The sequence below is a fragment of the Scyliorhinus canicula genome, chromosome 5 (assembly GCF_902713615.1).
Source record: "Scyliorhinus canicula chromosome 5, sScyCan1.1, whole genome shotgun sequence".
Classification (NCBI taxonomy): Eukaryota; Metazoa; Chordata; class Chondrichthyes; order Carcharhiniformes; family Scyliorhinidae; genus Scyliorhinus; species Scyliorhinus canicula.
In genome coordinates, this window is record NC_052150.1 from 228043819 (window position 1) to 228058211 (window position 14393).

General features: G+C 52.7%; 2 protein-coding genes across 3 annotated transcripts in view; one reads left to right on the forward strand and one right to left on the reverse strand.

The window, feature by feature from the left end:
* LOC119966646 (testis-specific serine/threonine-protein kinase 5-like) overlaps window positions 1-6214 on the reverse strand; it is a 31974-nt gene extending 25760 nt beyond the window's left edge. For both annotated transcript variants that reach the window (XM_038798691.1, XM_038798689.1), the window contains exon 1: window positions 5781-6214. In XM_038798691.1, coding sequence (XP_038654619.1) covers window positions 5781-5999 — 219 coding nt within the window. In that variant the 5' untranslated portion in view covers window positions 6000-6214. The remainder of the gene's footprint in view (window positions 1-5780) is intronic.
* Window positions 6215-13773: 7559 nt separating this feature from the next.
* The window catches only part of LOC119965713 (maestro heat-like repeat-containing protein family member 1), a 57024-nt gene continuing 56404 nt past the window's right edge, over window positions 13774-14393 (forward strand). The window contains exon 1 of the mRNA XM_038796474.1: window positions 13774-13794. Within this exon, the coding sequence (XP_038652402.1) occupies window positions 13774-13794 (21 nt within the window). The remainder of the gene's footprint in view (window positions 13795-14393) is intronic.

The window sequence follows — 14393 nt, forward strand, 5'->3', positions numbered from 1 at the left end:
GAGGCCAAGTTAAAGCACTTGGAAGAATTGGGGAATATAAAACCCGTGCAGTTTTCTGAGTGGGCAGCCCCCATCGTCCCTGTTTTAAAACCAGACCACTCAGACAGAATCTATGGGGATTATAAGCTTCTGATTAATCAAACGGCCCAAATTGACAAATATCCAATTCCTCGAATAGAAGACCAGTATGCAAAGTTAGTAGATGTCCTAACACACATAGGACCTGACTTAAGACACGCTTATCTGCAATTGGATCTGGACAAGGATTCCCAGAAGTATGCGACAATTAAAACGCACAAAGGCCTTTTTCAATACACCAGATTATTTTTGGTATCTCTTCTGCCTGTGTGATATTTGAACGCACAATGGAAAATCTGTTCCATGGTGTCCCGAAGGTTGTGGTCTACCTAGATGATGTTTTAGTAACAGGAACATCACAGGAAGGGCATCTACCCAGCTCAGAGCTTCTGAGAAGGTTCAGAGATCCAGGCATCAGGATGAAGCGAGAGAAAGGTACATTCCAGCCCAGCGAGGTCACATACTTAGGGTTCAAAGTGCAGTCTAAAGGCTGCGCCTCCTTGAGGACAAGGTGGGGGCCATAAAAGAAGTTCCTGCGTCCAAGAATGTCGCAAAGCTGAAATCATTTTTAAGGATGGTTATCGATAGTGGCCGGTTCATTCCCTATTCGGCGATGTTGGTGCTGCCACGCCTCAAAGAATCATAGAATCATCATTGAATCCCAGCAGTGCAGAAGGCCATTCGGTCCATCAAATCTGCACCGACCCTCCAAAACAGCACCCAACCCTCCCCTATTACAATGCCCCTTTAATCTAGCCCACACATCTAAGGGACAATTTAGCGCAGCCATCTTTGGCCTGTGGGAGGTAATTGGAGGACCCGGAGGAAACCCGGGAGACATGGGGAGGCAGTGAAAACTCCACACCGTCACCCGAGGCCAGAATTGAACCCGGGACCCTGGAGCTGTGAGGCAGCAGTGCTAACCACTGTGCCACCGTGCACAGGAGTTACATATAGTGGTCCGGCATCGATAAGGATATTGAGCACCCAGTGAGCCTGTGCAACGTCTGTCAGACACAGCAAACCTTTCCACCCTCGGCCCATCTGCAGCCATGAGAATGGTCCAGTCCTCTGTGGATGAGGTTCATAAAATTTACAGTGCAGAAGGAGGCCATTTGGCCCATCGGGTCCGCACCGGCCCCTTGGAAAGAGCGCCCTACCCACGCCGATACCTCCACCCTATCCCCACACCTCCACCCTATCCCTGTAACCCTACCCCACCTTTTTTTTGGACACTAAAGGCAATTTAGCACGGTCAATCCACCTAACCTGCACATCTTTGGACTGTGGGAGGAAACCGGATCAGCCGGAGGAAACCCACGCAGACACGGGGAGAACGTGCAGCCTCCGCACAGTGACCCAGCGGGGAATCGAACCTGGGACCCTGGAGCTGTGAAGCAACTGCGTTAATTCGCAGGCCCTTTCCTGGGAAGAATGTTCCTGATACTAGTGGACGCCAAGTGGTTGGATGTTCAGGAGTTGGGGATGACAGCCTCGTTGATGCTCTGCGTCACATCTTTGCTACTCATAGCCTCCCTGAGGAACTGGTGTCTGACAATAGCCTTTGCCGGGGCGGCATTTCAGCACTTTGTCAAAACAAATGGCATCCACCACGTTCGAACAGCCCCGTCCCACACGGCCTCGAGTGGATGGACAGAGAGAGCAGTTTAGACGTCCAAGTCCCCAATGATGAAACGACCCAATAGACAGTTTGCCTCAAGTTGGCCAGCTTCCTTCTCGAGTATACTGCTCCCGTCCACACCAGCACTGCAATCCTGCCGACGGGGCAGCACGGTAGCATTGTGGATAGCACAATCGCTTCACAGCTCCAGGGTCCCAGGTTCGATTCCCGGCTGGGTCACTGTCTGTGCGGAGTCTGCACATCCTCCCCGTGTGTGCGTGGGTTTCCTCCGGGTGCTCCGGTTTCCTCCCACAGTCCAAAGATGTGCAGGTTAGGTGGATTGGACATGATAAATTGCCCTTAGTGTCCAAAATTGCCCTTAGTGTTGGGTGGGGTTACTGGGTTATGGGGATAGGGTAGAGATGTTAACCTTGTGTAGGGTGCTCTTTCCAGGAGCCAGTGCAGACTCGATGGGCCGAATGTCCTCCTTCTGCACTGTAAATTCTATGTCTATGTCTAATGAGTCGTCGCCTCCAGACTCATTTGGACCAGGATTTCCCTAATTTGGCGACGAGGGTGCAGGCGGAGCAGGCCTCCCAAAACAAGTCTCACAATTCGGTGAAAGGAGGCAGCCATTTAAAATTGGCGACTGGTCAATGTCAGAATTGTGGCAAAGTCTGGTCCAGTTTCACACATGGCGGACTTGCAAAGCAGATGAGTGTGGAAGCGCCCAGAGCATCGAAGGAACCAATAGAATAGCCAATGTTGTTCCTTAGTTTAAGAAGCATAGCAAGGATAATCCAGGGAACTCCAGGCCGGTGAGCCTTCCGTCAGTGGTAGGGAAATTACTGGAGAGAATTCTTCGAGACAGGACCTACTCCCATTTGGAAGCAAATGGACGTATTAGTGAGAGGCAGCACGGTTTTGTGAAGGTGAGGTTGTGTCTCACTAACTTGATAGAGTTTTTCGAGGTCACAAAGATGATTGAAGCAGGTAGGGCAGTGGATGTTGTCTATATGGACTTCAGTAAGTCCTTTGACAAGGTCCCTCATGGTAGACTGGTACAAAAGGTGAAGTCACACGGAATCAGAGGTGAGCTGGCAAGATGGATACAGAACTGGCTAGGTCATAGAAGGCAGAGAGTAGCAATGGAAGGGTGCTTTTCTGATTGGAGGGCTGCGACTAGTAGTGTTCCGCAGGGATCAGTGCTGGGACCTTTACTGTTCGTAGTATATATAAATGATTTGGAGGAAAATGTAACTGGCCTGATTAGTAAGTTTGCAGATGACACAAAGGTTGGTGGAATTGCGGATAGCGATGAGGACTGTCAGAGGATACAGCAGGATTTAGATCGTTTGGAGACTTGGGCGGAGAGATGGCAGATGGAGTTTAATCCGGACAAATGTGAGGTATTGCATTTTGGAAGGTCTAATGCAGGTAGGGAATATACAGTGAATGGTAGAACCCTCAAGAGTATTGACAGTCAGAGAGATCTAGGTGTACAGGTCCACAGGTCACTGAAAGGGGCAACAGAGGTGGAGAATATAGTCAAGAAGGCATACGGCATGCTTACCTTCATTGGCCGGGGCATTGAGTATAAAAATTGGCAAGTCATGTTGCAGCTGTATAGAACCTTAGTTAGGCCATACTTGGAGTATAGTGTTCAATTCTGGTCGCCACACTACCAGAAGGATGTGGAGGCTTCAGAGAGGATGCAGAAGAGATTTACCAGGATGTTGCCTGGTATGGAGGGCATTAGCTATGAGGAGCGGTTGAATAAACTTGGTTTGTTCTCACTGGAACGACGGAGGTTGAGGGGCGTCCTGATAGAGGTCTACAAAATTATGAGGGGCATAGACAGAGTGGATCGTCAGAGGCTTTTCCCCAGGGTAGAGGGGTCAATTACCAGGGGGGATAGGTTTAAGGTGCGAGGGGCAAGGTTTAGAGGAGATGTACGAGGCAATTGTTTTACACAGAGGGTAGTGGGTGCCTGGAACTCGCTGCCGGAGGAGGTGGTGGAAGCAGGGACGATAGTGACATTTAAGGGGCATCTGGACAAATACATGAATAGGATGGGAATAGAGGGATATGGACCCAGGAAGTGTAGAAGATTTTAGTTTAGACGGACAACATGGTCGGCACGGGCTTGGAGGGCCGAAGGGCCTGTTCCTGTGCTGTACTGTTCTTTGTTCTTTGTTCTTTGTTCTTTGAACTGAGAGGCCACAACCCCGATGGCTGAACAGGTGGAAGCAGCAGCCATCACCATCCGGCAGTGGAGCCGGAACTGAGGGAACCGGGGTGTTCTGCCCAGGTCCCGCCGGCGAACTCCGAGGGAGCTGGCGATCCAAAGTACTGGCCGAGGCCTCGAGGCAACCTCCTGCTGTTGACAACACCTCATAGAAAAGCCAGCTGGGGGAACCGAGGCAGTCCACCAGGCCTAACACAGCCCCGGACAGATTAGATACATAGAAGATCAGAGCAGGAGGAGGCCGTTCGGCCCTTCGAGCCTGCTCCGCCGTTCGTCACGATCATGGCTGATCATCCTGATTATGCCTATGAAGGATTGTTACGGACTCTTTGTATTGTCCCAATCTTTTCTTGTACATAATTAACAAGGAAGTTAGACAAAGGAGAACCAGTGGACGTGATTTATTTAGATTTGCAGAAGGCCTTTGACAAGGTGCCACTTAGGAAACTGTTAAATAAGTTAAGAGCCCGTGGTGTTCAGGGTAAGATCCTGGCATGGATACAGGATTGGCTGACTGGCAGAAGGCAGAGAGTGAGGATAAAGGGGTCTTTTTCAGGATGGCAGCCGGTGACTCACGGGTCTGTGCTGGGACCACAACTTTTCACAATATACATTAACGATCTGGAAGAAGGAATTGAAGGCACTGTTGCTAAGTTTGCAGATGATACAAAGATCTGTAGAGGGACAGGTAGTATTGAGGAAGCAAGGGGGCTGCAGAAGGATTTGGACAGGCTAGGAATACAATGATGGAATACAATGTGGAAAAGTGTGAGGTTATGCACTTTGGAAGGAGGAATGGAGGCAGAGACTATTTTCTAAATGGGGAAATGCTGAGGAAATCAGAAGTACAAAGGGACTTGGGAGTCCTTGTTCATGATTCACTTATGGTAACGTGCATGTTCAGTAGGCAGTTCGGAAGGCAAATGCAATGTTAGCATTCATGTCAAGAGGGCGACAAGACCAGGGATGTACTTCTGAGGCTGTATAAGGCTCTGGTCAGACCCCATTTGGAGTATTGTGAGCAGTTTTGGGCCTAATATCTAAGGCAGGATGTGCTGGCCTTGGAAAGGGTCCAGAGGAGGTTCACAAGAATGATCCCTGGAATGAAGAGCTTGTCCTATGAGGAACGGTTGAGGACTCTGGGTCTGTACTTGTTGGAGTTTAGAAGGATGAGGGGGGATCTTATTGAAACTTACAGGATACTGTGAGGCCTGGATAGAGTGGACGTGAAGAGGATGTTTCCACTTGTAGGAAAAACTAGAACCAGAGGACACCATCTCAGACTAAAAGGACAATCCTTTAAAACAGAGATGAGGAGGAATTTCTTCAGCCAGAAGGTGGTCAATCTGTGGAACTCTTTGCCGCAGAAGGCTGTGGAGTCCAATTCACTGTCTTTAAGACAGAGATAGATAAGGGGTTGTGGGGAGAAGGCAGGAGAATGGGGATGAGAAAAATATCAGCCGCGATTGAATGGGGGAGCAGGCTCGATGGGCCGAGTGGCCTAATTCTGCTCCTGTGGTCTAATGGACTGTAAATGACCTATGTTGTAGAAATGTTATCGAGGGACTTAAGGAGGATGGGATGTGGTAGTGTAGTCCCTGTAAGGGGTGATTCGCCCGAACCCTGACCAATGGGGAGAAAGTGTGGAGCTGTGGGAGCAATGACCCCGGCAGCGCACGCCCAGGTGACGTAGAGTGAAGACGCGCTTCCCAGACCTCCGTGCCTGTGTGTAGTTAACACCTTCCTTCTTCTCAGTAAACCCATTTCGATTGTACAAGAACCCTCCGCAGTGTTGCCTCGAGGCACCACGGTTGGCTTCGAGCCAAAACTCACCATGTTGTCTCTCTTTCTCCGGAGTCCAACAGCCAATCGGAAATTGCAGCCGATTTTCTCCTGAGTGGGGACCCCCAGGTAAACCTTGGAGAACGATCCGGAACCGATCTTCTTCGTGGTCAGCAGGTAGCCACGCTCCCTGCACTCACTGACCTCGTCCACCTTTGCCTCGCCCATACCGACCATCGCACGCTTGACCATCTGTGACTTGGGAGGCATGAAGCAAAGCCGGTCAGAGGGAGCGAGATGGAGAAGGGGCAGGAAAGATCCAGTCGCTCAATTCATCATCGGTGCTCGTTACTCCTGTGGGAAAGTCTACTTGAACCGTACAAATAGTGAGGAAAGTTGTCGTCCCATTGAAAGTTTACTCCGAGAGTTCGCAGTGAGGCTCTCTCTCCCCTCCTTCCCTGACTAGTTTGTGATGCTTACTTCCAGGCTCCGTTCAGAATTCTCTCTATTTTTTCTAAAACAACACAGGGTTCCACGAGGTGTTTTTTTTTGCCAATGGAACAATCTAGAATTGGAACTTTGCTGGGGTTCCATGCTCCAGTGTTTGTCTCACGTCTCAACGTGGTGGTGTTATGGATTACTCAGCTGAGTGTGTCCTAACTCTCTCTCAGACCTGTTTGTTCCTCACTCCCTGCGCTCTCTGACCCTTCTCACACTGGCCCAGTTTCCAAATTCCCCCATAAGCCTGTGTCATCCCCAATCTCGCCAATCTGCAGCAACACCACAACCTTCAGGAGATTCACTAGGTTAATCCCAGAGCTGAAGGGGTTGGATTATGAGGAGAGGTTGAGTAGACTGGGACTATACTCGTTGGAATTTAGAAGGATGAGGGGGAATCTTATAGAAACATTAAAAGTTATGAAGGGAATAGATAGGATAGATGCGGGCAGGTTGTTTCCACTGGCGGGTGACAGCAGAACTAGGGGGCATAGCCTCAAAATAAGGGGAAGTAGATTTAGGACTGAGTTTAGGAGGAACTTCTTCACCCAAAGGGTTGTGAATCTATGGAATTCCTTGCCCTGTGAAGCAGTTGAGGCTCCTACATTACATGTTTTTAAGGTAAAGATAGATAGTTTTTTGAAGAATAAAGGGATTAAGGGTTATGGTGTTCGGGCCGGAAAGTGGAGCTGAGTCCACAAAAGATCAGCCATGATCTAATTGAATGGCGGAGCAGGCTCGAGGGGCCAGATGGCCTACTCCTGCTCCTAGTTCTTATGTTCTTATGTTCAAACCCATTCTTTTTGTGTAGCCCTCCCTCAACCCCCACCACCATCCCTCCCACCCTCAGCCTCTCCCCTCCCTCAAACCGTCCCTCCCTCAACCCCTCTCCCTCCCACCCTCAACACCCCTCCCTCCCTCAACCCGTCCCTCCTCAAACCCGCCCACCCTCAACCCGCCCCTCCCTCAATCCCTTCCTTCCCTCAACCCCTCCCTCCTGTCCTCAACCCTGCCCACCTCTAACCTCTCCCTCCCTCATCCCCTCCCTCTCTCAAACTCTCCCTCTCTCAATTCCTCCCTCCCTCAATCCCTCCCACCCCCTCCCTCTCTCAATCCCTCCCTCTCTCAATCCCTGCCTCCATCAACCCCTCCCACCCTCAACCCCTCCCTCTCTCAATCCCTCCCTCCCTCTCTCCACCTTTTGTGGCAAACACTGTGGTGAATGTGATTCACACTATATATAGTTACCAATATCACTCCATGTATATATGTTCGTTATCTACCCGTTGTAAGATCAATGCTGTATATAGTTGCCAATATAATTCCGTGTAAGGAGCTGGTTAAGGGGATCGGGCAGATGCAGTCAGGGAAGGCACCGGGGCCGGATGGGTTCCCAGTGGAATTTTATAAAAAGTTTGTGGACCTAGTGGGCCCCCTACTGGTGCGGACACTTAATGAGGCGTGGGAAGGGGGGACTTTGCCCCCGACGATGTCGCGGGCGCTGATTTCTTTAATCTTAAAGAGGGACAAGGACCCCCAGCAGTGTGGTTCATACAGACCCATATCTCTCCTTAATGTGGATGCCAAGGTGCTGGCAAAGATCCTGGCCACCAGGATAGAGGACTGTGTGCCAGGGGTTGTACACGAGGACCAGACAGGGTTTGTGAAGGGAAGGCAGCTGAACACGAATGTGCGGAGATTGCTGAATGTCATCATGATGCCGGCGATTGAGGGGGAGGCAGAGATAGTGGTGGCGCTGGATGCGGAGAAGGCCTTTGATAGAGTGGAGTGGGGGTACTTATGGGAGGTGTTGGGGAGGTTTGGATTCGGTGAAGGGTTTATTAGATGGGTGAGGCTGCTATATGAGGCCCCGATGGCGTGTGTGGCCACGAATGGGAGGAGGTCGGAGTACTTCTGGCTTTACCGAGGGACCAGGCAGGGTTGCCCCCTGTCCCCCTTGTTGTTTGCATTGGCAATCGAGCCACTGGCGATGGCGTTGAGGGATTCAGGGAGGTGGAGGGGTTTGGTGCGGGGTGGGGAGGAACATAGGGTGTCGTTGTATGCTGATGACCTGCTACTGTATGTGGCGGACCCGGTGGGAGTGATGCCGGGGGTGATGGAGCTGCTAGCTGAGTTTGGGACCTTTTCAGGCTGTAAACTAAATCTAGGCAAGAGTGAGGTGTTTGTGGTGCACCCTGGGGACCAGGAGGAGGGAATTGGTAGGCTCCCGCTTAGGAGGGCAGGGGAGAGTTTTAGGTACCTGGGGGTGCAGGTGGCCAGGGACTGGGGGACTCTTCACAAGCATAATTTCACCAGACTTGTAGATCAGATGGAGGAGGAGTTCAAGAGGTGGGACATGCTGCCATTGTCGTTGGCGGGGAGGGTGCAGTCCGTCAAAATGACGGTGCTTCCGATGTTCTTGTTCCTCTTTGAGTGCCTGCCCATCTTCATCCCCAGGACCTTCTTTAGGAGGGTGACTAGAAGTATTTTGAGCTTTGTGTGGGCACATGGGACTCCGAGAGTGAAGAGGGTTTTCCTGGAGCGAGGGAGGGATAGAGGCGGGCTGGCGCTGCCCAACCTTTTGGGGTACTATTGGGCGGCCAATGTGTCAATGGTGCGTAAATGGGTGATGGAGGGGGGAGGGGGGGGGGCGGCGTGGAAAAGAATGGAGATGGCGTCATGTAGAGGTACGAGCCTGGGTGCCATTGTAACGGCGCCGTTGCCGCTCTCTCCTAAGAGGTTTACCACGAGCCCGGTGGTGGCGGCGACCCTAAGAATCTGGGGACAGTGGAGACGGCATCGGGGGGAAACAGGGGGTTCGATGGAGACTCCATTAGGTGGAAATCATCAGTTCATCCCGGGGAACACTGATGGGGGATTTAGGGGGTGGCATAGGGAAGAATTCGACTTCCCCGGGCACCCACCACGCGGCCCGCAACTCAACACGGTCACCCTCGACCAATCTCGCCCCAAGCATCTGAGAAATTCGATGACGGAGGTCCAGATCAACGGGTACAACACGTCGTGCCTCTTCGACTCCGGGAGCACAGAGAGCTTCATACACCCAGAGCTGGTAAGACGCTGTTCCCTCCCTATTTATCCCATCAACCAAACTATCACCCTCGCTTCGGGCTCCCATTCCATCCAAATCCAAGGCCGCACTACAGCAACGCTAACGATTCGAGGCGCTAGCTATTCCAAATTTAAACTGTATGTCTTGCCCGCCACTGCGCGCCACTCCTCTTAGACTTGGATTTCCAATGTAACCTCAAGAGTCTCACCCTCAGCTTCGGCAGGCCCCTGCCTCCACTCACTATCTGCAGCCTCGCCACACTGCGCATCGCCCCCCCTCCTCTCTTCGCCAACCTCACCCCGGATTGCAAACCGGTAGCCACCCGCAGCAGGCGGTACAGCCTGCAGGATAGGGTATTTATCAGAACGGAGGTCCGAAGGCTGCTCAGTGAGGGGATCATAGAGGCCAGTAACAGTCCCTGGAGAGCTCAGGTGGTGGTCGTCAAGACCGGGGAAAAATTCCGCATGGTCGTCGACTATAGTCAGACCATCAATCGCTTTACGCTCCTAGACGCGTATCCCCTCTCCAGAATTGCAGACATGGTTAATCAGATCGCCCAATATCGGGTATTTTCCACGGTGGATCTGAAGTCTGCATACCACCAGCTCCCAATCCGCCCGGAGGACCGCCACTACACGGCGTTCGAGGTCGATGGCCGCCTCTTCCATTTCCTCCGGGTTCCCTTCGGCGTCACTAACGGGGTTTCGGTGTTCCAACGAGCAATGGACCGAATGGTAGACCAGTACGGGCTCGGGTTTCCGTATCTGGATAATGTTACCATCTGCGGCTATGATCAGCAGGACCATGACGCCAACCTCCACCGTTTTCTCCAGACGGCCCAAAAATTAAACCTTACATATAACAAGGAGAAATGCGTGTTCCGCACAAACAGACTAGCCATCCTCGGCTACGTCGTGGAGAACGGAGTCCTGGGCCCAGACCCGGACCGCATGCGCCCCCTCTTAGAACTCCCCCTCCCCCATGGCCCCAAGGTCCTCAAACGGTGCTTGGGGCTCTTTTCGTACTACGCCCAGTGGGTCCCCCAATATACGGACAAGGCCCGCCCACTCATCAAGGCCGCACTATTTCCCCTGTCTGCTGAGGCGCGCCAGGCCTTCAGCTGCATCAGGGACGACATCGCCAAACCAGCCATGCAGGCGGTGGATGAATCCACTCCCTTTCAGGTTGAGAGTGACGCCTCAGAGGTAGCGCTAGCAGCCACTTTAAATGAAGCAGGGCGGCCCGTTGCATTTTTCTCCCGTACCCTATCCGCTTCAGAACTCCGACACTTCTCAGTCGAGAAGGAAGCACAAGCCATCGTGGAGGCTGTTTGTTACTGGAGACACTACCTCGCAGGTAGGAGATTCACCCTCATTACCGACCAACGGTCGGTCGCCTTCACGTTCGACAACTCGCAAAGGGGCAAAATTAAAAATGACAAAATTCTTTGGTGGAGGATTAAACTCTCCACCTACAATTACGATATCAAATATCGACCGGGGAAGCTCAACGAGCCCTCGGATGCCCTATCCCACGGGACATGTGCCAGCGCGCAGATCAGCCGCCAAAAGCCATCCACGATGACCTCTGCCACCCAGGGGTCACCCGGCTCGCCCACTACATCAGAGCCCGAAACCTGCCTTTCTCCAACGAGGAGGTAAAAGCGGTCACCAGGGACTGCCCGATCTGTGCGGAGTGCAAACCGCACTTCTATAGAACAGACAGGGCCCACCTGGTCAAGGCTTCTAGGCACTTTGAACGCCTTGCGGTCGATTTGAAAGGGCCACTCCCCTCCACTAACAAAAACATTTACTTCCTTAACATTATTGACGAGTTCTCCCGATTCCCCTTCGCCATCCCATGCCCCGATATGACCTCCCACACAGTCATTAGGGCCCTGCATAGTGTCTTCACCCTGTTCGGTTTCCCCACCTACATCCACAGCGATCGGGGATCCTCTTTCACAGCGATGAGCTGCGTCAGTTCCTGCTCAGCAAGGGCATCGCCTCGAGCAGGACAACCAGCTACAACCCCAGGGGGAACGGGCAGGTGGAGAGGGAGAACGGGACGGTCTGGAAGGCCATCCTGCTGGCCCTGCAGTCTAAAAATCTCCCGGTCTCCCGCTAGCAGGAGGTCCTCCCCGACGCGCTCCACTCCATCCGGTCGTTCCTTTGCACCGTGACTAACGAAACCTCTCACGGACATGTGTTTGCCTTCCCCAGGAAGTCCACCTCCGGGGTCTCGCTCCCAACATGGCTCACAGTTCCTGGACCCGTCCTCCTCCGGAAACATGTGCGGACCCATAAGTCGGACCCCTTGGTCGAAAAAGTCCACCTCTTACATGTAAACCCGCAGTACGCCTACGTGGCACACCCCGACGGGCGCCAAGACACAGTCTCCCTCCGGGACCTGGCACCCGCTGGGTCCCCACCCACAGCCGTTCCTCCCCCCCCCCCCCCGGTTGCCTCATTCACCCCTGCGCCGCCCACCCTCCCTCCAGCGAACCTCACCGCAGCCCCCACCCCAGCGGGATCCGTCCTCACTGGATCCACTCAGGGTGACGAAGACGAGGACAACACGCTCCCGGAGTCGCAGGTGACCATGTCGGCACCCACATCACCACCAGGACTGAGGCGATCGCAGAGGGGGGTCAAAGCCCCCAACAGACTTAATCTGTAACGTTTTCGGCAGCCCCGCCGGATTCATTTTTAAACAGGGGGTGAATGTGGTGAACACCACTAGTGATATATTGCATGTATTACGGCGCTGCCCGTGTATTACAGGTACTACGGTAAATCCCTGCCTGCTAGCTCCTCCCAGTAGGTGGCGTACAAAAGTGTACGCTCTCCTGCGCTGCTCCCATTCTGGTTCCAGCTGCTTGAATTGGTGACCATTTATTAATGAGAAGTAGCAACTATTGTATCCAACACTGTACACCAATGACACTGTGTATTGACACAACATTGCACTGCAATACACGAGTTAAGGTTTAGGGTTAGGTGCTAGTGATTCATGTTTAAGCTGTTTAGGTTAATGCCAGGGCTTAATCGTGGAGCTTGGTGCGTGTGTTAGGAGGGAAAGAGGGAGGGAATGCGGGAAGTACTTACGGAGGGAGGGAGTGAATGGGTGCGGGGAGGCGGGAAGGAGTGAGCGAGGGAGGGAGTGAGGAAAGGGGAAAGCAAAGGAATGAAAGTGGGAGAGAACGTGAATGCAGTGAGGGTGGGGATGTGGGAGAGATGGAATGAGGAAGGGAATGAGGGACGCAGTGAGTGAACGAGTTTGGGAGCGAGGCCCGATAGTGTGAGGGAGGAGAGGGATAGAGTGAGGAGGGAAAGAGGAAGGGAAGGATGAAGTGAGAGGAAATTGAAGGAGGGAGTGAGGGATGAAGGGAGGGATGGAGGGAGGGAGGAAATGAGAGATGGAGGGAGGGAATGAGAGATGGAGGGAGGGAGTGAGGGATGATGGAGTGAGGGGTGGAGGGAGGGAGTGAGGGACGATGGGGTGGAGGGAGGGAGTGAGGGATGATGGGATGGAGGGAGGGAGTGAGGGATGATGGAGTGAGGGGTGGAGGGAGGGAGTGAGGGATGATGGGATGAAGGGGTGGAGGGAGGGAGTGAGGTATGAAGGGGCAGCACAGTGGCACAGTGGTTAGCACTCCAGGGACCCCGGTTCAATTTCAGCCTCGGGTGTCTGTGCGGAGTCTGCACGTTCTCGCCGTGTCTGCGTGGGTTTCCTCCGGGTGCTCCGGTTTCCTCCCACAGTCCGAAGATGAGCAGGTTAGGTGGATTGGCCATGCTAAATTGTCCCTTAGTGTTCAAAAGGTTAGGTGGGGTTACGGGGATAGGGTGGAGGGTTGGGCTTAAGTAGGGTGCTCTTTCCAAGGGCTGGCGCAGAGTTGATGGGCTGAATGGCCTCCTGCACTGTAAATTCTATAACTCTATGATTGCATTGGATTGGATTGGATTGGATTTGTTCATTGTCACGTGTACCGAGGTACAGTGAAAAGTATTTTTCTGCGAGCAGCTCAACAGATCATTAAGTACATGGGAAGAAAAGGGGATAAAAGAAAATACATAATAGGGCAACACAAGGTATACAATGCATAAGCACCGGCATCGGATGAAGCATCCAGGGTGTAGTGTTAATGAGGTCAGTCCATAAGAGGGTCATTTAGGAGTCTGGTGACAGTGGGGAAGAAGCTGTTTTTGAGTCTGTTTGTGCGTGTTCTCAGACTTCTGTACCTCCTGCCCGATGGAAGAGGTTCGAAGAGTGAGTAAGCCGGGTGGGAGGGGTCTTTGAAAAATGAAATGAATTATTTGATTATGTTCTTTGATTATGGCGATGGAGTCTTTGATTATGGAGTGAGGGATGGAGTGAGTGAGATGAAGGGTGGATGGAGGGAGTGAGGTGAGAGAGAGAGTGAGAGATGGAGGGGTAGAGATGAGGGAGGGAGGGAGAGATGGAGGGAGTGAGATGAGGGATGAAGGGAGCAAGGTGAGGAATGGAGGGAGTGATTGAGTGAGGGATGGGGAGGGAGTGAGGGATGGAGGGAGTGAGGTGAGGAATGGAGGGACGGATGGAGGGAGTGATTGAGTGAGGGATGGGGAGGGAGGGAGTGTTGGAGGGAACGAGGTGAGGGATGGAGGGAGTGAGGGATGGGGAGAGTGAGGGATGGAGGGAGTAAGTGATGGAGGGGGTGAGGTGAGGGAGTGAGGATGGAATGAGGGAGGGAGGGAGTGAGGGATGGAGGGATTGAGGTGAGGGAGTGAGGATGGAATGAGAGATGGAGGAGTGAGGGATGGAGGGAGTGAGGTGAGGGCGATGGAGCTGTCACTCCTCCAACCTCCCAGCCGCCAGGGGGCGCTGTGCTATGCCTGTCTGAAAGATGGCGGTCCGGTTCCAATCACAGTGAGACTCCGCATGCGCACAATGCGGATTGAACCAGCCCAAACCGTGTGACCAGCACGTGATCAAACACATCACGTGACAGCTGTTCCGCCAGAGAGAGAAGAAGTGAAGGAATTGGAACTGGAGGTGAGAGAGAGAAAAAAAAGAGAGGGGGAGAAGATAAGAAAGAAAGAAAGAGAAAAAGA